Consider the following 22,939-nt stretch of genomic DNA (forward strand, 5'->3'; position numbering starts at 1 on the left):
AAAATGATCTAGTAATATCCCCTTCAGCTCATATTAGTCTCTAGGGGTAGATAGTTACGATTTGACTGCAAGTTTCAGGATGTGCATTTAGAGTCTTGGCGCCCCACCTCAAAGAGCTAGTTCAGTTTCAGGCCCCCCTCAACATCGCTCTACAACCAGGGCTAGACTTCAGACACGTTTCTAGCCTGTCACAGGCCCCTATCCATCAAGCTGAGCAGCAGGGTTCCTTGCCCCCTCAGGATCCCTCTGATGACTCCAAATCTCCAGTGGAGTGGCGAACAAAGAGCCCCAAGGTCTCCAGATGCGTGCTCTCGCCTTCCTGCCAAGTTATCTGTCGTCACCTTCACACAATCGCCCAGAGGGTCGTCAGTCCCACATGGGGTCTGCCTGTGAGCTCAAGTTGGCCTTAGTGGGTGGGGTCTCTCCACAATTGAAAGCCTTGTAGAATGAGAGTCCCCCTCACTCTCATCGTTTATTCTTCTCTTAACGACACTCACAGGCCCTCTAGTTGAGTCCAGCCGAGGCCATTTTTCGGCACCTTATCTGCTTTAAATGCCAGACCACCAAATCTCACAAGGTGACCATATTCATTAGTGCATGTGGTAATGATGCAAGCCTATTGTCATTGCCTCAAGCTGAATCTCCTTTCAAAGACACCCCTGAAAGTACTACAAGTATCCCAGTCTCCTGCGCAGCATGTCCTATCATGCCAGTGGTTGCCAGCATAAGGATGCAGCAGGATATCACATGCAGGAGCACTACAGAATGGCATCTGTTGACCATGCCTCCCTTGTATATTGTATTTGTATCTCTCAAAGACACTATAAAGAGTTAAAAGTATTTGTGTAGTCTGTCCCCATGGTACTTGCCATTGCCTAGTTAGTCATGTTCAAATAAGTAAATGACTAATTTTACATCAAGTGGGCCCTTATGGTTTAGCTGAACCTTTGTATTTACTGTAGAGTAGAAGACCCAGAGCTGTATGTAGGTCCCTCATGTGAGATTGAGAGAGGTGTTAAGAGTTTCGTTGTGCAATGCAGGATTGTTGTAGTCGTAAAGAATACCACCATCAAGCTCATGAGGCTGAGAACAATAGTCCCTTCACTTCAGCTGATTCACAATATGGGACTTGCAAGATCCCTGTTATTGTAAAGCCGAATAAAGGACAACTGGAAGCTCAAGAGAATGCAATAGCATCTAGTCAGACTGTGCTTAAAATTAAAGAACTACAGCCCTATTTCCCAAGCTGTGTTGAGGTGTGCTGGATCTTCAGTTGATAGTATTCATATTCTTTCACAACAATGCTTCTATCAATGTCTGTAAGTTGTCACTCCTCTGTACATCAGGACACAGCCTCTGATATAGCTCTGGTCAGGACAGCTCCATAAATACAAAGAAGGGAACTTTTCATTGCAATTCCTTGTAAACTTTCCTACCAGCCTTTTACAACTTGTCATCTTTTACGAACGCACTGAAGACAAAACTGTTCAATGAATCCTTACTTTTTTTGAACAAGCCTTTTTTCTTATATACATTACAGTTAAGCTCCCAACCAAAATGTACCAATTTAAAGGCTGTTGACTAACTTATATTTTCCTCCTGATTCCTAAATGCACTGAAAAGTGGACATTTGTGACAGACTAACCTTATAAGCAGTATAGGGTTACTAGCCAATAACTTTAAACGTACGAAACCTCGTTATAAGATGAATTGTCTTACAACAAATGAAAAAATAGTACCCTATATCAACTTCTTATACTACTACATTATACTTTTGCTGCCCAGAGTATTCAAATAAGGATCATGGACTGTCTCCCTCTTGGAACCGTGCATTCCACCGCAGAAACCAGTTTGAGATATTTTGAACGAGGTTCACTACATGAATACTGTACATTCAGTTGCAAAAGAGAGAAGGTCTCTACCTGACAAAGTTGTAGTATAGTCTTCCCCAGCCTGTAGCTTGTGGGCTACTGGTAGCTCCCCCGCTACCTGGAGTAGCTCTCTTGTGTGCAGTCCAGCCTACGAATATACAGGCACATGCTCATTTGCATTCAATTATGGATACTCAAATTGAAAAGCATGTATTTGAGACAAAAAGTATGTGTTTTCTGAACATTTGGGTCTATTTTAGAGTATAATTGTTGAATTTCTCAAATATATTTAACACTTATATTGGAGTTAAATCATGCTATGGGAGACATAATACTCAGTGTTAGTTACCTTAGTTCCCAGGGCATTGCTGTTGTCCATTACCTATATGCTGGCAAGCCTGCCTCATGCACTAAGGTGATCACTGCTGACAATCTTGCAGTGGGATAGTCACTAATGTAATCTTGTCTGATATGGTCTGTTATAATACCAACAATGGTAGTAGCTCTGGATGATTTTCAGTCAACAAAAGTAGCTCTTATTACAGAAAAATTTGGAACCCCTCTTTTAATGTGTCTAAAACCCTTTCTTAAGGCATTGGTCCATCAAAGCTTCTCAACCTGAAAGAATCCTAATTCGTTCTCCACATTAATACCTCTGTGTTTGACATTTTCAATGTGTTTGTGTTGAAATTAGAATATTATGAGATGGGTAAGTCACTGATCAGCAAAGTAATGCTTACATAATAAAACAGTGGGAAGAAGAATTAAATCTAGGGTTTACACTTACTGCGTGTTCACTACTGCGAGATCACAATTTAGCAGGCCACATTTCTGTCATTTCGAGAAGGCGAGTCCGTGACAAAGTATATGCAGGACCTTAAGAGAGACCCAAGTTCAGCAAATCAGCAAGGAACGAGGCAAAATATGTGGGGATTATTATACAAGGCAGTGTTTTTGTAAATGATTAGAAAATTAGAAACCCCTCAACGAAGAGTTGTTCACTGGCTTACAAATATATGTGTCTTCGTAGCTATTAGTGGTTCATCAATTCAGTCATAGCCATTTCCAAAAACATAGGTGTGGTCCTTTCTTGTAGCCCATTGACTAACTACCCTCAAATGAACAATATCTACACATTACAATAATGTGATACTTTAAAGCAAAATCAAATGTAACGGTTAGAGCACATTTTAGGAATTAAGGGCCAGATGTATCAAACTATTTTGCATTCGAAAACGGAGCGAATCGCAAAATTCCACCGTTTGGAAATGCAAAATAGCCTTTCACAATTTATGAAAGGCATCCGCATTGCAATTCTAAGGAATTGCTAAAATAGCGATTCATTAAAATTGTGACTCAAATTTGCGAATCGCAGATTGTGATTCCCTAAACAGGAAATCGCAAATAGTAAATACCTATTTGCGATTACTTATGCACATGTATCATGTATTTCCTAAATGCGAACTGGGCCATTTAGGAAATACAATTGCCACCAACTCCAAGTTGGTGGTAACCATGTGCAATTTTTAAAAATGCATTAAAAATGCATTTTTGAAATTGTCATGTGCACATTTTACGAGGGGGTGCATCAAAGGGGGCCTTTGACCCTCAGCACCCTTGGAGTTGCATTACCTAATTTGCGAATTCCTAAAAGGAATTTGCAGATTAGGAAATACAAAACCATTTGCACCTATGGGCCTTCGGGCCTACAGGGATGAATGGAGTTTCATTCCCTTACAGCGATTCCCTTCTAGCAATTGCAAATTTTAAGAAACCGCTATTAAGGATTCTCTATTTTCGTACATTCCATTTTGCATTTCTCAAATATCGATTTCTTAAAATTTGCTATTTAGGAAATGCAAAGCGGTACTTTGATACATTTGTCACTAAGCCTCTTAATAATTTTTATTGTCCAGCATTTAGAAAAGAAAAGTGGCAATATCCGGTTCCCAGGAAAATGTCTTTAAGTACTGTTGACCATTTCAGGAGCCTTCTAATTATTTGCTGTTGTATGTGATAATAGTTGATTTCAGAGAAAAGATTACCCAGGCACTGACAAATGTCACTAATCTGTGCATACATGAGGGTGTTCTCTGTGGATTGAAAAATCTGCAGTTGATTGCTAGAGCTGTCTTGCACTCAGTCTTTATGCATCAGGCTCTGTGACAAATGCATGATAACAGCTGTAAAATATTGTCTCCGTAGACCTGTACAATCATTTCTATATCGATAAATGTCAATAATTTCCTATTTTTTATTATTGCAACCACAAACTTTGGGATTCCCTTCTCCATTACATCTCTGAATAGAACAGGTCTGACCTCTAATGTAGGTTAGCATGCATAATTGGACCACGAGTACCTCTACTCATTTCCTCATTTCTAGTCAAATGTAGTTTATTCACCACATTTTTATGCCAGTCTGTAAATATCCAGTCCCAAATATTTAGTCGTCATTGGACAGTCAGATTATAGAAACATTTAATAAATTCCTGTCTCCTCCCCTCCACAATAATCTTAACAATTGAACAATCCTATCCAAGTCCTCCTTCAAATGCATGGTGAACAGAACAGTAAATGTCATATTTGAGAAGAATATCAGCACGTTTCAGTGAAATATTGAGTTTTACAAACCACCCTCTTTAAGGCAAGAACAGTTCTTTCCAATGTTCTCAATATCGTGACAAATCATTATTTCTCTGAGGTCTGGTTCACAATTAAAGACGGTCATACTGTAGTTTTCAGCATTCGCCGGGCCTCTACTTGGGCAAAAGCTCCAACCGTTTTTTCAAAAGTATGTATCCAGAAACATACTGGTTATTACCCCAAATAACGCTTCTTTACTCCACAAATATGAAATATGTTTGCATACCCATACAGACCCTTATATTACACAAGCTGAGGATGATCACGAGTAATCTCTATTCGTGTACCTGCAGTGTGTAACACACTATTAAGCCTTCCCACCGTACCCCACACAGTATGCAGTGAGGGACCCCAGGTCTCTGATATCTCACGGATATTCATCAGTCTTCGTCTTATTGGGTGCCCCTGATGGGTGTGTGGCCAATGAAGAGGTGCGGTCCCCTTGCACTGCAGTAGCTTGTGTTACGCTTTGTCTTGTTCAGCAGCCTACTTGCTATTATTAAATGAAACGGTGGCAACACTTACTCCTCAAGCATGAATTAAAGTAAATAATGTTTAGTTCTTGAACATGAATCACTGCACTCATCAGTTAAGCTAACTTCCTGGGAGATGCATCTCTTCTGCATACCAAGAAAAACATTGTTGGGTGTGAAATTGACTAGGAAGTAACCACAATTGGCTTCCATGATGGAGCATGGATTTTCACTTAGGTTCTACAACTTACACCATTTTTGTAAAATCATCATATCATCCCACAGTTGTGCAGTGAATACCGTTCTAATCTTAATCTCACCCACAGTTTTTGTATATGACTCGCTTTTGTGCTTTAAACTTCTATTTCACTATTACTTAGATTATAAACACTGTTGTATATACCTTTCTCCAGTTGTATAAAAATATGTCTGCACGTATTTCCTTATGTTGTGATAAAAATGGTACATAAGTTGTTCTTCCTTTTGGAACTGTTCAAAAGGAAAAGTACATGGGTTAGAGAGAATCACGCCAGTCTCTCCTGTATATAGTTTCTTAGCTCTCCAATAGATTCTTGTGATTATTCTGAAAACGTAACTATACTGATGGGGTCAACATTTTAAAAAAACTGAAAGTAAACATTAATCTCTGGTAGTTAAAAGTAAATATTCACTGAAAAGATAAACATCTAATTTAAAATATCTGAAACGATTTTGGAGCCATATCAGCTTTGTCAATTAAAGGTGGTGAAACTGTGATCACCCTTTCATTTTCATTGATTATGCACTAAGAATTATACAGGCTTTACGTACATTCACTGAGACCTGATAATATCTTGTGCTTGCTTGCTCAACTACATTCATGATCTTGTAGTTTGCGGCAGCATCAATAGTCAGTGGATCGTTTTATTTATTTTATTTGGAGTTTTCATAGAGCATCTCGATGCTGACCTTCCCCACTAATCTTTTTAAGATTGTTTCCGAGGTGCCAATATTCTTTTATACACATATTAATAGGTACATTAACATGCTCATTAAAGCTTTTTGTTCTCATGCAAGGCTGCATGTTTGTTGTGGAGTTATCACCTGCCTCATCTTTTAAAATGTTTTTATGGCCTTAGAAAATAAACCAACCACGTAATTTGTCTAGAAGGCTTGAATAGACAAGGCCCACACAAGCCTGAACACATATTCATTGATCCAATTTACGATGAGATTAAATCAGGACCAAATTGAAACTGTTCATAGATACATGTATGTGCAGATATGCCTCCATAATTGCACAATTATGTCTGACAATAAAATGACAAAAGCGGAGATGAAACCTTGTACATTGTCTGACCGTGTAACACATTTTCCACAATTGAAATTTAGAGACTATAAACATTCGGAAATATTTTGCATGACCAATTACCAATGAAACAATCATCCTTATAAGCCCCATAAAAGGCTTTATCAAGTTTGATTCTGAGATGTGGATGGAAAATAAATGTTGCCACAAATTAGGACTTTTTGAGGAAGAGTTTCTCTAATAGAAACAATATTTTTCTGGCATATTAAAATATAAAAGTAAAGCCAATTTTGGGCTTAACTTAATATGGAGGATTTTCTCTGTTATTGGAGGAGTACTACTTCCGGAAGGTTGACTTGCATAGATTTAATTGTCTGTTCCTTTGCATTTTTAATAATTAAGTAAAGGTTACACATGACATGTCTACAATTAATAGATTTCCCACTTTTCAGAAATGTTCATGAATTGACCATGCTATTTATAGTGCTACCAAATGCATGAACAAAGACATCATTCTGTGTATACCTAAAGGAAAATTGGCAGTACAAAGGATGGCATGTTTTTGTGAACTTTCCTGAACTATCTGCACAGTGTAGTAAATTCTACTACACAGGCACCCATAAACCCACTCTCTCTCTCCTCTCACCAAGCACAGATGTATTTCCTCAAGTAGAACAGGATTGTTTACTCAGCTGACACTGCTCAATTATCAACAATCATCATGAGTGAAGATTCCATGTGGAATATGGAATCGGTGCATTCCTGAGGTCTTCAGTAATCCGGTGGTATTGACGCTCATGATGCATTTCGAAAATCCAGCAACACTTTTCAATTTTAACTATTTGTATTATCTGCTTGGATTTCTCCCCATGTGAGGATCAACACTTATTACACTAATTTTGCACTAGCCAGCACAATCGCAAATGCAACATCTCCTATGAATTTTAAATAAAACAAATTAAGAAACTTAGGTCTTCAGAATCAGCATTGTCTAAAAAGGAAATAGAATGATTAAGGCGCCGGTTTATGTTACCAGTCTCAAAATAGTAGTTGAGTATCGAATTAAAAATAATATTAGACATACTGATTGTAATGCAGCTAGCAGTCGGATTTTGAGTACAGCAACAGGAAATATTGCCAGAGCCAGGGGCGTCGCCCCCCTGGCTGAGCCAGCAGATGAAAAATAAAATGATAGCTTGTGATTGTTTTATTTTTCGTAAATTTTAATCTGCTGGCTCAGCCAGCAGAGTGTACAGGGAGGGGCAGGGCTGGGCCACAGGAGTTGGGAGTTGGGAGGGGGGAGGAGAAGCGAGTGCACTAAGTGCGCATGTGTGTTCGGCCAGCCGTCTGTGGCTGGCCAAACACACATGCGCACTTAGGATTCTCCAAGCCAGCTGTATACACAGTCGGGCTGGAGAAACAGTACGGACCCTATGTAAGTAGTACCAGGATTGCTGGGGAGCCTGTGGTGGTGTCCCAGTGAATGCTGGGGCACCACAAGAGGAGCGAGGTGGCAGGAGACAGCAGTGGGAGACGGGCAGCACAAAGTAAGTATTTTTTTTTTTTTTATGTTTCTCTCGCCCCGCCCTCCTTCCCAACACATGCCACAGCCATAGATGGTTATAGGTAGAGGGAAAAGGTGCCCTCTCGACTCAACTTTGTAAGTGGGCATTAACATTGTTATTTGGTAGTCTCTTACCGGTAGTTAGTTGAAGGTTTGATGGCCACTATTGTTTTGATGTTCCACAGGGCCATCCTTCTAACGTAAGATATATCTGGACCATCCCAGTTTTAGAGAGTAGTGCAGTAGGGGCAGAGAAAAGCTCATTTCATTAGCATCCATGTACCAGATCATGTTTAGCAAGCAAAAGGTCACAGAAATGGTAAAGAAACAGAACGATCCGTAGGAACACCCCACGTCGATGGAATTCCTTACAGGCAGTCAGCCAAAAGCAGATATGTAAATCCATATGTATGCATATCTCTCACAGGTTGTTTCCTGTGCATGAAATGCAGCTCAGTGTGTATTTACAAACTGGGAATGGAGAGGGTACATCTCCATATTTAATGACAGTGCAAGTGGAGGACTTTTTCAATGGGAAAAATATTTTCCTCTAGCGAAAGAAATAGTTAAATGTGCTAAATACTTAAAGCATCACATGTGCACATCCTACATGAGGTGGAAATTCTAAGTGAGTGAATGTCATACAAATAGTACTGCTGGAGTTTTATAGACCCCCACCAAGAATCATTAATAAATCTCTGAAAAGTTGAAATCTGCTCGGAATGTGAGACTAAATCTCCATCAGAAGATTCTGACTTTCCGAATTGGACCTGATGTATTTGGAAATGCCAGGCTGCTTTAGGGCAGCCTCGAAGCGGGAGTTTCTATGCGCCCAGATGACTGATGCATGAAAAACTAAAATCTGTTTATGATTAGACTCTATTTCTGTGTGCTGGATTCTGTGTGGTGTATGGATGATTGAATTGGCTTTCGGCAATGCTTAAAACAATCTAACTAACTGTTCCCTACAAAGTTCTATCAGTTTCCTTTGAGTTTTGCTACAATGTAAAGCAACCATCCGTGAATCTGTGGTTAGACTAATCTCACCTCTCTAGTGCATTGCACTGGAGCGCACTTGTTTCCTTCCCACTGGCATTCCCGACACGCGTAATTGTGTTTCTGCATTCTATCTTATTGGTTAGACTTGGTCAAGGGTTTGAAATGGCCACCTGCAAGAAGTTAACTTTGTGGTTATACGATGCAAATACGACAAATAATTGGTTGTGGGTCCCTCTGCAAGGACAGTGTTGCAGCTTGCAGAGCACTGGGCATCTGACATCCTTGGTTGTGTGATACAGTGTGGTATTGTACAGGCAGTTTCTCAACGTGTATGAATACATTACAGGGGTAACATTTAATTGGATAGCAGAAGATCAGATATTTTCTAGCTCAAAGGGAAGAGTTAGCTAGAATGTTTGTGAAGTAGGTTATTTTGAGAGAAAAACACAGAGCAGATGAAGCAAATAGATAACAAGAGATCAGGCCAGGAAGAGTATGAATGCTCTTGAACACGCAGCTCTCGGTGTCAGAGCTAATTAAGATGAAGGGGGTGCGCAGTGAAGCCGCGTCCCCCAGGACGCGCCGCAGAATCCCAGCAGACGGAAACTCTGCAAGGGCCTGTGTCAGGTGCCTTTCTGGAGACCCCACCTGTCAGACAACATTTCTCGCGTCTCGACTCAGAGCCATGTATAGTTAACCTTTCCCCTTTTGGCGATGACGACATGGGCTGCCAAGACCGTGTCAACAGGCACAGAATGATGTACTCTGAAGAGCAAGGTCCCATCTTATTATCATCATTGCAATGGTGTTTCTTGACTCCACTTAGTTCTGTGCAAATTGTCTAAAACATTTTGTTTTTCTAAACTAAACATTGCTGTGTTTTCTTATGTTTGATCACAAAAGTGTCGGAGTTAAACATACTTAATCGTCTGGAAATTATCACTACGTAGGAAGAGAGATGTGTGAATCTGTAAAAAGAGCTCAGACAAAAAATAAAGGAATACCTTGAGTATGTTTTACTGATATCTGGAGACAAGTGGTGCTGAAGACCTGGAACTCAACGAGTGTAGTCCCACAGATGGGGAAGCAGGGAGAATGTTCATGCTGCAGGCCTGGATGCTTTATCCCGCTTGGATAGAGTGAATGCCACTACAGCTGAAGAATTGATAGAACACACGTATTCATAACAGCAGGCTTTCCCAGGGCAGATATCTTTTAAGGCATATTAAACCACTGACTTCCTGCATATCTGCATTTCTCCAATGTTTGCACTCCGCTTGTGGAGGAGCATTTCACTTTACCTTTGTGTCTTATGACTCGGATGTTTACAAACATCTTAGGTGGGTACAGAGTACACTGTCTTTATGGTGTGTAAATACATCAATAGATAAACAAAACACTTAAATAGATTTTTTGGGAACAGGATTTAGAGCCTAATTTATAGTGCGAGTACAGTAATTACTTCATCAAGATGATGGAGTAAAATACTGTTAGAGAATCTAGAGATGTTCGCTGACACCACGAACCTCTCAACATTTGCAGGAACCACTGTCATGGCAGTTCTTGTAAATGTATTAATGGTTTGACAGATTGCTCCATCAGCATGATGGTACCAGAGCACCTGTCAAACCTTTAACATATTTTTTATATTTTCAAAAACAAAATCCCAAAGGAGGATTTTGTTTTTGAAAATACAAACACTAATGACCCCCTCCTCCCAAACACCATGTTGTTTTCGCTGCCCCTTATTGCCAGGTTTTAACAGGTGATGACAGACAGTGAAAACTGGCCATTCGACCGCTCAGTCTAAATTGAGTGGGCAGTCGAATGGCCAAACCGCCAATGGGTCATCCAGTGAGTGTGTTAGGGACAGATTCATACTAGTCTCCATCGCTGACATACTTTTTTTTAACCATCTTTATTTGGTTTTATATTATCACAATGCAGTTTATGAACAGTCTTGCTGACCATTTGCACATAGCAAGGCCTTATGATCCTACCATAATCACTGTACATATGTTATACTACACCAGGTCTAACATGAGTTATTGGTTCATTGAGTTGTAAACTATAACATACTAAAGAATAAGCCATGACATCTGCAGTCTTATTCAAGAAGACCCAAAGGGGAGGAAATGGTCCCTCCTACCTCAGTCTACCCGCCCCACATGCCCACCTCTGTTTTCAGGAAATCATTGCTCCAGAGAGGCGCTTTTTCACCCCGCACCTCCCCACCCCGGTACACTGCACCTGCCATCACCCGGATGCTCGAACATAGATAGTGAGGGAGAAAAGTGGTGCCCCACAGAGCAGCATTCTTCACCAACAGGATAAGTGCTGCACTCCAGTGCAGGGAGCTCCTCCTGGTGTGCCTGGAAGTCCCCCAACAAGCTTTCCAAGTGCACCGCTATGGGTGTCTTGCGCAGCCATCTTGTCCCCTCCTGCTGCAGCGCCATCATCTCAGCCCTTCCCCACTTAAGTGTCGCCGCGCACCAGTGCCCCAACCTGGGCAGTGTGTTTACTTTCTAGTACACGGAAATCAACCTACGAACTATTAGCATTGCCAGATCTATGAAGCGGTTTGCAGCACTTCCTGCTTTCCTGTGCCTTGACAGTTCCAAGGTGCCACTTGCCATGGTACTGAGGTCGGTTCAGTCTGTTTTGTCAGTTAGTGTGTTCCTGACCTCACAGCACAGGTAACCAGGGGACCATTTCAGAACACATGTGCCATGTCAGCATTGGGCTCTTGACACCGTGGATAGTTCGAGGCAGATCCAAATATGAAAATGTCCAGCAATAAAGAGATTGGGGCCCATTGTTTCAATTGACTTTCTATGCAGAAGTACTAAAAGGAAATGCAACTAGGATTTTCAATGAAGATGACTTGAGAGATTGGCCAAATGAGGAAGTCTCAAAGTGGACAGAGGGGACATCTATTAAGTAGTTGACATTCATTCTATATAAAATGTGAGTCATTGCCAGGGATGTATAGTAAGACTTCCTCTTTAGTCTCACTACTACCCTAACTAATGAAGCAACCATCATCTCCTTTTCAACTTCTCCTAGCATCTTTTCACTAAGACCCACACATTTGTACATAGGTTCCTTCCCACACCAACGCATTTGGGTCCCGTATTGCAAGCTGTGTTTGTGCTACAGTAGTAATGATCATGATTAACACAAAAGCATTTTTTTCTTGGACAGCTTGCTTCAGAGTTTTGCCAAAGACACATGACCTGCGAACAAGATACTTTTACTATTATATTGATACTTGACCTTACCATAAGTCGTCTTTTAGGTGTTGTGCTTAAGAGAATGATCCATTGGGTGTGTCATATGTAACAGCAGTAGAGCTGTAATGAAAGTCTATCTACTCTGTCATCTTTCTAACATTATCTCACTCTCTTTTTAGTAGTTAGCTATAGATCCAAATTCAATGGCATCCTTTTTACTCTCTTTGAATTTAGACACTAGAAATGTCTTTGCATTCATTGTATTAGCCACTTTCAGTGTTATTTTGTTTCCTTTTTTTGTCTCCTTTTACAATGCAAATTAATTTGGCTCCTAAAAAAACACTCTTTTATATATCTATTTTAACTCTTTTTATTAAAGAATCCATCAAATGTACAGCAGCAAACAGCAAAAGATATTATTGATTGATTGCATAATTTGTAGATCTCTTGACTACCAATAAGGTTTTCTAGCGCCAGCATGAATTACAGATCACAGTACACCAGACACATTCAAAAACAATGATTTATAAACCTGAGCATTGGAACAGCCAAGTTTTCAAACATTTCCAAAATTCCAAGAGAAAATTACATTTCCTCGTGGTTCCAGGAAGATCATTCCAGAGTTTAGGCCCCAGAAAACAAAAGGAGTGACCTCCTTGGCGAACTTCCCTTGTTCTAGGGATGACAGCTAAATTCTGATGACCCTAGGGAACGCTTTGGTGAATAACTGGCAACTAGAGCTCTCAAATATGAAGGTGCGGTGTGATAAAGTCATTTGTACATATAGCAAAGAGCCTTAAATTGCACCCGACATTCAGTGGGCAGCCAATTAAGATATTTTAACAGGCTAGTGGTGCTAGTGAACTGCTGGGGATGAAGCAAGAGGCGTGCAGCAGCATTTTGTACCAATTGGAGGCGTTTGAGTAAGTATTGTCACCTCTAAATATAAAACATTCCTGTAGTCCAGCCTGGACGTGACTAAGGCGTGTACAACGGTACGCTGAACAGTGAAAGGGTTACAGCAGAGGATTTTCCAAACAGACTTTAATATTCTAATAAGCCAAAACAGGTGTTTGCCCCCCTGATGATCTGTTGCTTCATAGTAAGCTCCTGGTCCAACAAGACTCACGTTTTTTACAAAAGGGACAGGATTGGAGGGAGTACCCATGGAATCAGGCCAGACATGCGAGCCTCAGTGTATATAGTTATTTCCCGCCAATAACTCCTCCATCTTATCTCAGTTAAGTTTCAAGGTATTAACACTCATCCTTTCTGACACTTGTAAGAGACAGGAGGGTAATGCAGCAGCTGTCTGGTTGTCCTTCGATGACAGAGATACCACAACTTGTGTATCGTCTGCATATGAAAAAAGAGTGAGGCCATAGCTCTTAACAATATATGCCAGGGGTCTTACATAGAGATCGAAAAGTAAAGGGCTCAAACTAGAACCCCGAGGCACACCTGGCTTTAGAGAATTCAATTTTGACCTACATTAATTAGTATACACAAAAGAGCGGTTGACAAGGAAGGATTTAATCCAAGCTAACACCTTGCACTGTACTCCCATTTCTTCAAGTCTATGGAGGAGCGTATTATGGTTAACGGTATCTCATGCTGCACTGAGATCTAATAAGAGAAGTGCAGCCACCCCGCCTTCATCCAATTTGTGTCTCAGGTATTCTGTAACCCCCAGAAGTGCTGATTTAGTGCTGTGACCAGCACGAAATCCAGACTGAGAATGATGAAGCAGTTCTGTTCAGTATAACTTGTAATTTGCAGGATCACATGTTTTTCTCACTGTTTAGAAAAGGTGGACAAAATGGATATTGGCCTATAGTTAGACCATACAAGAGGGTCTGCATTAGGCTTTTTCAACAAAGGGGTGACTAACACAGTTTTTCAGCTATTCGGCACTACACCGTTTAAAAATGACTGATTTAATAGTTGAACAATCTGCGCTAAACTTTTATGGGAAAGCCTACCCATCATATTGGGGGGCAGGAATCCAAAGAAGAGCCCGATTTCAAGGTTGAAAGAAAGAGCCTAGCAGACAATATGTCCAGAGCTCAAAGTTCCCCAAGATAGTCTTTGTTTTGGGAACACTTATTGGATCATTAACCTCTGCTGTAGTGTTGAAGGTAGCTTTAATATCATCAACTTTCTTAAGACAAAAGTGAGCAATTTCATCACACTATTTGGGACAGTGAGATGGCTGGAGACAATTTTGAATGGTCTGAAAGTGACCTCACCACTTTAAAGAGAGTCTTAGCGCAGTTTGGGGTTTCTGTAATTTTCTTCAAAAAGTAGGAAGCTTTTGCCTTGCAACAATTGTTTTATAGGACTTTAGAGCATTCTTATAAACTGACTTGTCACCCTGACAATAAGACTTACACCAAGCTCTCTCAAGCTGTTTACAAGCGTTCTTCTCTTTATATAATGTGTAAACCACAGCGTCGGGGTAAGGACCTATGATACCTTTTAATGGTGATAGGTACCATGGTGTCCACAGAAGATCTTAGCCAACAATCTATTTCATGTGCATCTAACTCCACCAAGTTACCTAAGACAGGAGGGATCTCCTCTAGAAACATATTTCATTTAGAGATGTCTAGTTTTGTCCCGCTTCATCTAGAAGAAGCAGGCTGCTTAACCCAACAAAATGATTGAGGGTCTATTATGAAAGAGCTGTGCAATGCAAAATGGCCAGACCATGTCAAACGTAGAGGCACGATATTCAATAGATAACGTTTGTGCAATCAATGCAAACATCGAAGCATTGCACATAATGTCCCTTGGCACACAATTTCCCCATATGAGCCAGAGACACACGTGGAACACTTTCTAACCTTCACTTCTTCCCTTCCGTTTACTTGCTCTGATAGTTGTTCTATCATCCCCAAATCGTTCCGATTTGTGCGGATAGCGCAAGCTGCAGTATACTGCGTGTTCAGCCCTTTGACGGCAGTCAGGATCCTTCTTCTAATCATCCATGTGTGACGGAAAGGGGGCCCTTCATGTCCTCGCAATATTGCACTTTGCCACCGCTGTTTCCAACACCAAACAAATCGTCTGGTACCTGGGCCACTGCATCTCACATGCAACATTAAGAAGGATGTACTTAGCTTCCAAAGGGGTCTTCAGGTTCCGTGACTCGCGTTATGACATGTACCACACCCTTCAAGTAATGCTGGATTTTAGGAAACCCCCATAATACATGTAAGAAAGTTCCTTTCTGCCCGTTTTCCCTGAATCAGTGAGGAAACTGCTCTCCCCATGTGATGTAGAAGTGTTCAGGAGCAGTATGTTTTATGCAAAATCTTTAATTGGACTACTCTGAAGTGGGTTCGTCTGGCAACTTTCCTGGGGCATCCCTGCAAAATCGATCCAATTGTGGGAGTGAGTTACTGTCTAAGAATTTATGGGGTTCCCTTGTAGCATAGATGCCCAAGTATTGGAAACCATTGGTCACTAGTGGGGCCGTACGCCTTGCCAGCAGCTTTAGTGACCTTTCCCTGCCAGTGGGAATATTAGTCTTCTCCCAGTTATTGTGGTATCCAGAGTGGTCTCCAAATATCCTAGAGATCTGTAAGATCCAATCATGTGAGACTTCCGGTCATTTCGCATACAGCAAGGTATTGTTTCTGTAGAGGGATATTCTTTCATCCCACTCCCGGCCCACTGGAATACCCCATTTGATGGGATCTTGCCAGACCTAAGCAGCCAGGGGTTCAAGGGCCAATGCAAAAAATCATAGGGCACAGCGGACACCCTTGTCTAGTTCCCTTGTGAATGGCAAGGGCCCGCAACCCTGTATTGTTGACTTGTACCAGGGCATTGGATCCTTATATAGGAGTCTGACACAGATAATGAACTGAGGGCCAAATCCTATCTTCTCCAAAGCAGCAATAAATAGGTCCATTCAACACTGTTAAAGGCCATTTTGAAGTCTAGTGACAGCAATGTGCCAGCTCATAAAAGGAGCCTTTGGTTGCATGCAAGATCCATGGAGATGATGGAGGTTTAGCCACGTCCCTCTGTGTGGCATAAATCCAGACGGGTCTGTGTGGACCACCGTCGAGATCACCGCCCACAGCCTCATTGCCAAAGCTTTAGCTAGGACTTTCACCTCAAAATTAGACAAAGAGATTGCTCTGTATGAACTACATTCATTTGCCTGGTTTGCCCTTTTTCGGGATAACAACCACTGTGGCAGTTCTCTGGTCCTCGGGAAGCCTCCCCTGTTTTCTGGCAGTCTGAAACATATGCAAGTGGTGTTCCCCAATTTTGTCCTTCAGGCATTTATACAATTCTACTGGCAGGCCATTCGGCCCGCTGCCTCCCTGAATTGCAGAGCTCGTACTGCACTGGTTATTTCTTCTACCGTAAGGTCTTGGTCTAATACCATTCGGTCTTCTGCTGTGAGCATCAAAAGTGTAAGATCTTTAATGAAATTGTTGCAGTCCTCACTCGTCATAACAGAGGAGGAGGCATACAGTGCCTCATAGTACACCCCTAAAGTTTTGGCCATAGCGGTGCCTGTGGTCTGCAATGTCCCCTCATGAACAAGGATCTCCAGGACCCAATTACTGCCTTTGTCACGCCTCTCCAACCACTCAAGCACCTCTCCAACCACACAAACTGCTAGCTTTATCCCCAGTGTCATATAGACGACACTGGGTTGCCAATGTGTGGGCATGCACTTTGTCCTCAGTCCATTCCCTAAGTTCATGCTGCTTCAGACTAGATCTGTGATGCAGCAGGGGAGAATCTGCCTCTCTGGCCACAAGAGGGGCACAGTCTTGCTCCAGAGCCTTGTACTTCAACCTCCGCTCCTTTTGAAGGCCCCCAATCAAGGCCTGAACTTGAACGTGTAGGACTACATTAGAGGGCTCCCACAGCACACAGGCTGAATGTTCCAATCCCTCATTATCCTGAAAGTACTGATCCACCCTACGGCATACTTTTTCCCTGGATGTCTTGTCCTTTGAGTACCAGGGGTCAACTCTGGGGGCTAAGCTATAGTTTCTAATAGGGCCCATGAGCAACATCTATATGGGGGAGTGACCTGATATTCGCCGTGCTTTCAGTGTTGCAGCGTTAAAGTGGCCACCATGCATTGTTTGCGTGAAGAGGTAGTCCAACCGTGCCAGATGCCCATGCACTGAAAATAGGTGTGTATATTGTCGCACCATAGGGTTATGTACCCGCCAAATGTCAGTCAGTCCCATAACAGTTAAGAAATCCTTCACCGGGACCGCAGTTCTTGTTGTCTTTGTTCTAGACCATATGTCTATGTTCGGGTCTAACCCATCGTTTGTATCTCGTACAAGGATCAGCAGACCAGCCTGGAGCCAGTACCTAGCACCGCAAGTATCTGTGTATGCAGTCTGGGGGTCCATAGAGAGAGCAGATGCTTAAGGCAAGGCCCTTCTAGCTCCCTGGGGGTATGGTTCATGCATCATTTGTAGTTTGTTCCACAACTGTGAGGTCCTGTGCGTTATCAGCATCTTTTTCGGAGTGTTCAACTCACCTTTCTGCTTTGGCTCCCCAACCATTTAATCGCTCAGACCTACGCCAGCCCTCTAACCATTCCCAAGTCTCCTCCGGTGATAGAAAATGCTATCTCTTACCATCCGCGATCACTTTCAACTTGGTAGGATAGAGCCTCATATATTTAGGATCCTGCACCCAAAGTTCTTTCTTAAGTTTTGAATCGGCACCTTTGGTGTTGGACTTGAATAATGAAGTCTGGAATGAAATGGATGAGGGTCTTCTCATATTTGAGGTTGCCATGTGCACGTTCCTGCCTGAAGTATCGATCCATGTCCCGGCAGTTTAAAATTCAGGTTCTGATGGTCCTTGGGCTAGGGGGAGGAGGCTGGGGGGCACCAGGTTTAGGCGGTGCTATGGGTGCTCTGTGGGCCCTCTGTATTGAAAAGAACTTTGATAGTCTCTTGGGCCAGAGAGTGTTGGGGTGAAGATCTTCTACCTATATTTCTACATACTGACCCTCAACCCCTCCGTACCTGCGCCACTCTGATGTTATTTCACCTCGCTCTGCCCTCCTGGCCTAAGCTGTGGCCTGTTTTGTGGGAGACTGTAGCTGGGACTCAAGAATCGTAGAGGTGGACTGCAGATGTGCTATGTGTGTTTCTGCTGACTTGGGTCCTGGGCTCTCAATGCCACTGGATTAAAGCTAGCCAGGATGATGAAGGGTGATACCCTGAATCCAGTCCCAGGGAGGACCTAGCCTGGCAGGTCGGATTGGACTGTTCCCATGGGGAATAAGGTCAAGACCGATTTGCAAATGGCTGGGTCCAAACTGGGGTGGCACGGTGAGCAAAAGAATTGATGGATTAAACCCAGATCTGTGACTAGGGGTGAATGTTTGATTGGTTCCGCATTCTGTCCTTCATTTGTGTTGTCTACTGAGAAAATTCCACCATGGTATATTTTCCATAGTACAGGCTTAAGTGACAATAAAGTACTTAATTCTGCATCATTGTCCGGTGAAATGTTAGAAACATAATTCAAAGTTATTTCCTTGTGGTTGAAATCAGATTTTTGATAGCTTGAGTGGGGAAAAAAAAATATTTTAATAATGTTAGTGTGATTTTGCTCACAAATTTTGTTTCTGTGTCTAAATTTGTTTGGGAATTTTATTGTGTTCTGTTCTGTACATTGGTATTGCTGGTACCATTTAAACTTGCACATTTCTATGATGATTGTGTGGTGCTTATGCCACAACTGCCAGTAGATGGCCAGATATTCTCTCAGAGTTGTATTTTGAACTAATCAGATTCTGTTTGTTAACTTGGCAGAGGTCACCCCTTCCCAAATTAATAACCTGATTTCTGACAGCTATTTTTCTAAAGGTTTAGGTAATGTTTCTGGCATTTGGTCTTCAAAATGCACTGAAGTGGCTTATTTGGAATAATGCTCCACAACAGAGTGATGGGGCGACATACATCCCCTCATGGTCATCGAGTCGTGCCATATGACAATCTGATATTGTCTCAGAGAAATATTGCTAGTTTTAGAGCAGGAAGACAATATTTTGTAGTGCAGCAATATCCTAGCAATTGCCTCTATGTCAAGTCACCAGGTACTGGAGAGAGTTTACTCTTTGTTTTGCCTTGCACAATAGCATTTCTTTTGTTTCCTACATGACTGGGCCAGTAGTCCACATTGAGTCCTATATGACCCACGTATATGCAATAGGCCCCTTCATGCACTCTTTAACTGGTTTTTCTCCGAGTAGAATGCTGTAGAAGAGTCCAAGTTAATCAGAATTCTTAAGGACCTTTCAGTAAGTGACCTGCATATTATGTTATCAGTTATCGCCCTCAGATCCACTAACCATAAACTGGTCCCATGGAAAATTGTGTTTAGGGTGCTGCCTCTTTTCTCTGCTCTGTTTTTAAACTCGAGGCTTCACACTTTTGGAAAGTTTGCACAATTTTTTAAGGTATTCATTCAGCATGTGACTTATCAGCTCTTCTTAAATGTCCTCTTTCTTTTCAAAATCCTGGATTTTCACTCATCTGGCTCAGGTTAGTGGTTACATTTGGTATACCATCTGATTACCTTCCCTTGATTTCAGCTGCTTGTGATGTCATCCTGGCTCACAGTTTCATTCTCAGTTTAGAGATGGATTATGACTTTGCCAATATCCCTTTGGAAATTGAGCTGGTGTAACTCAGTGACTTATACCTATGCGCACACTTAACGTTTTAAGTGCTAGTAGTGACAATGATCTGTGAGGTAAGCCGTGATTAAACTTCTTGGTGGCTTCTACTCCCGTAATGATGATTTGGTTTACTCGAGTTTTAGAGGAATGATTGGATCTTCTCGAATAGTGCCCGAGGTTATAATCCAGTGTGTCATCTGTGCAGAGAATGTCATGATTTACCGAGCTACTTAATGGACTTCAAGTAAGGATAAGCCATTCAGACACTTTCCGTGTGTCCAGTGTTCCCCTGGTCATCGTGACCGGTATAAATCCTGAATGGCATTTGTATTGTAGGCTGTGCTCCTCCACATATTGGTGAATAGTTGGATTAGTTCTTTGTACGGGTTTTACTGTATGCAGTGTGGTTTGAATAGGGCAGTAGTTTCCTGATACCTGGGAGGTTTTCTCCAGGGTGCAGAGATGATACTAGCCTATGAAGATGCTCCATAGGGAATTGATGCATTCATAAGCTCTGTGATGGTCATTGATGCAAGCTTCTGGACAGGGCTCTGCAGGCAGTTGCAAAGCGCTTCGCCTGTTCACCGTTGCTGAAAGCAGCCTAAGAGCACTATGTGGAGGGAAAGGGGTGAAACTTCCTCTCTGGAGGTCTACAGATTTTCCGACTTGCATTCAGTTGCTTCGTCAATGAACTTTGTTAGTGCCCTTTCTTTGCTTTCACTCTGCACCATTATCACTGCCTCCAGGATTTGTCAGGATCATACACACATTGTTTAATTGAAAATGCTTAAACATTATGCAATTTGCTTCGACAGTGTTGCGAAACATTCATTTGCATGCTGTGAGAAATATAGGCGTGTTTTCGCTGCGAGACAAAATTGAGATAATTGGTCTACTAAATATTTGTCTTGCTGTTATGCTATTCTAAATATTCTGTGTTTTTTTTCGTAGTCGTCCTGTTCCTCCCAAGAGAAGCTACACCAGTTACCATACCAACCAACACCTGATGAACTCCATTTTCTGTCCAAGCACTTCTACACCGAGGGCATTGCCAGCGATGACAGATGCAGGGCCGTTCAGATGCGCCCTCGATCCAGGAGTCTCAGGTGTGTGGAAGCTCGTGCCGTTTGGAAACAGTAATTAAGCCTAAATAACATTTACCCTCGTGCTGGCCTCCAGTGTATCTCTCTGTAGAAAATGTTAACCATTCATGGCCATTTATTTGTCCCTGAAAGTCTCCACTCTGTCAGAACAATGCCCGCATAATGAAGTGGTGTGTGCAACGCCGTTTTTTTAAGTCATCATCATTAACTAATACTTTAATTAACAGTGCAGTTTGGGAATTGGGGGACCCGGATCAGAAAACTCGCTGGCTGCTTCTCTCTGGAAACCAAAGTAATGGATGCAGATACTAATTGTTCAACGTCACTGTAGTTAAAACATGGATAACCTCGCGAAAAAAATGCTTAATACATAATTAATGTCACTCACTGCTCTCAAGATTCTGTAAGCAAAGCACGCTTTCGTTAAAAACGCAGCACTGTGCATCTGATTTAGCAGTGCTCCGTATCCCAAAATGACATAATGCGGGCCGAGATCTTGTCCAAAAGCTGAAATGTACTAGAAGTCCCATATTTGATCTGTTGCCAACTAACACGTGAGTGCCATAACACCCCCAGTCAGTTTCAGTTTTATTGACCTAACTCAAGGTAATGGTTTCCCCAGTGCTCTCCGGTTCCCCGAGCTTCATCTCTCACCAGCAACCCCGGCCTCTCATTGGTGCCGCAGTAAGCCATTCCGTTTTACTTGTTTCTGTCCATGAGATATCCTAATTAGCTATCAGTGTCTACTCCAGCAGTCCCATGCAGACATGGCAAATGTTTTATGTATGCATTTCATCACAAATCCGTAGTCTGCTCTTCCATAAATAATATATAGTAGGCGAATAGAGCGCTACAGCATTGTGTTGATATAAACCCATATGCATAATATGCACTTCGAATATTGGCGTAAAGATCTTGCTTAGTGCATTGAATTGCACCTTCACATGAGTAAGCCAGTAAGCCTCCACTCCAGTGACACAGGTAAAAATGGTCTGGTCACAATTACTGATTCAAGAGACATATGTGCTGGAACCCATAACAGGGAGGGTAGTCCACTGTCAGTCAAATGAGGGCAAGCTTGGTGCACACCTCCAGGACACATGAACTTACTCGGGTCAAGGGACAGGCTCAGGTCTTCACACGCCCACTAGTTTAGAATGAGGTTGGACCAAAATTAAAAACCAAGGTATCACATGCTCTCAGTCAGACACTCGGGCGGAGGATAACATGACTGTACGCCGCCAGAACAGTATTTTAGCCTGACATTCCCTGGCCTGCCTGGTAATACCCTTCTTCATGTGTCCTGCAAGAAATCAAGATTAGGGCCAACTATGCCTCTTCGAAAAGTTAAATTATTTGAAAAAACGTTGTGTGTTTTTCTCAAAAAGTCATACACAATGATGAAATGCAGTTTTGATTCAATTCAGTTTTGTGTAGTTGTGCAATATAACACTTGTTGCAGAAACATTCAGCATATGAAATTTATCATTTTACATAAGTCTTTTTATTTTCATACATTATTTTCTAAGGTTATTCATGGGTTGCATCATACAGAACTTTTTAAGCTTTTTGTGTTTACATTCTTCATATGGTGTGTCCCAAACAGTGTCTAATATATTTATTTACCAGTTATTTTAACAGAGACTCTTCTGTGACCTCATGGTAATACAAATGAAAAATGATACATTTCTTATGGTTAATGTTTCTGCAACAAGTGTTATATTGTGCAATGCTTTTTTGGCGGAAAAAAACACACTTGACGTTTTTTCAAATAACATCACTTTATACCACGCAGGACATATTCCTAACCCAACAGCAGGGCTATAGAGACAGTTCTCTAGAACACACCAAATGTGTTTGCTTATAAATTTTACACAAGTTATGCAAATTGGAAAGAAAACTTTGATGGTTACACAAGAAGTGCAATTTATTATTTGTAAAACAAGTGTCTGTTTAGTTTCCATCCAGTGTGATATTACATTTGTAGAGGTTAACAAATTGTCAAAACGGTATATTAATGGCATCCAAACATAACAACAATAGCAGGTCAGTTAACAACTGTACTGCTGCTTT

At 41.7% G+C, this 22,939-nt stretch overlaps 1 protein-coding gene across 5 annotated transcripts in view; it reads left to right on the forward strand.

Annotated features, from left to right (window-relative positions):
• Positions 1 to 22,939, forward strand: part of MAST4 (microtubule associated serine/threonine kinase family member 4) — a 1,720,607-nt gene that overhangs the window by 1,412,749 nt on the left and 284,919 nt on the right. For all 5 annotated transcript variants that reach the window (XM_069222961.1, XM_069222970.1, XM_069222979.1 and 2 more), the window contains one exon: positions 20,715 to 20,869. In XM_069222961.1, coding sequence (XP_069079062.1) covers positions 20,715 to 20,869 — 155 coding nt within the window. The remainder of the gene's footprint in view (positions 1 to 20,714; positions 20,870 to 22,939) is intronic.

Source organism: Pleurodeles waltl, chromosome 1_1 (assembly GCF_031143425.1).
Source record: "Pleurodeles waltl isolate 20211129_DDA chromosome 1_1, aPleWal1.hap1.20221129, whole genome shotgun sequence".
NCBI lineage: Eukaryota > Metazoa > Chordata > Amphibia > Caudata > Salamandridae > Pleurodeles > Pleurodeles waltl.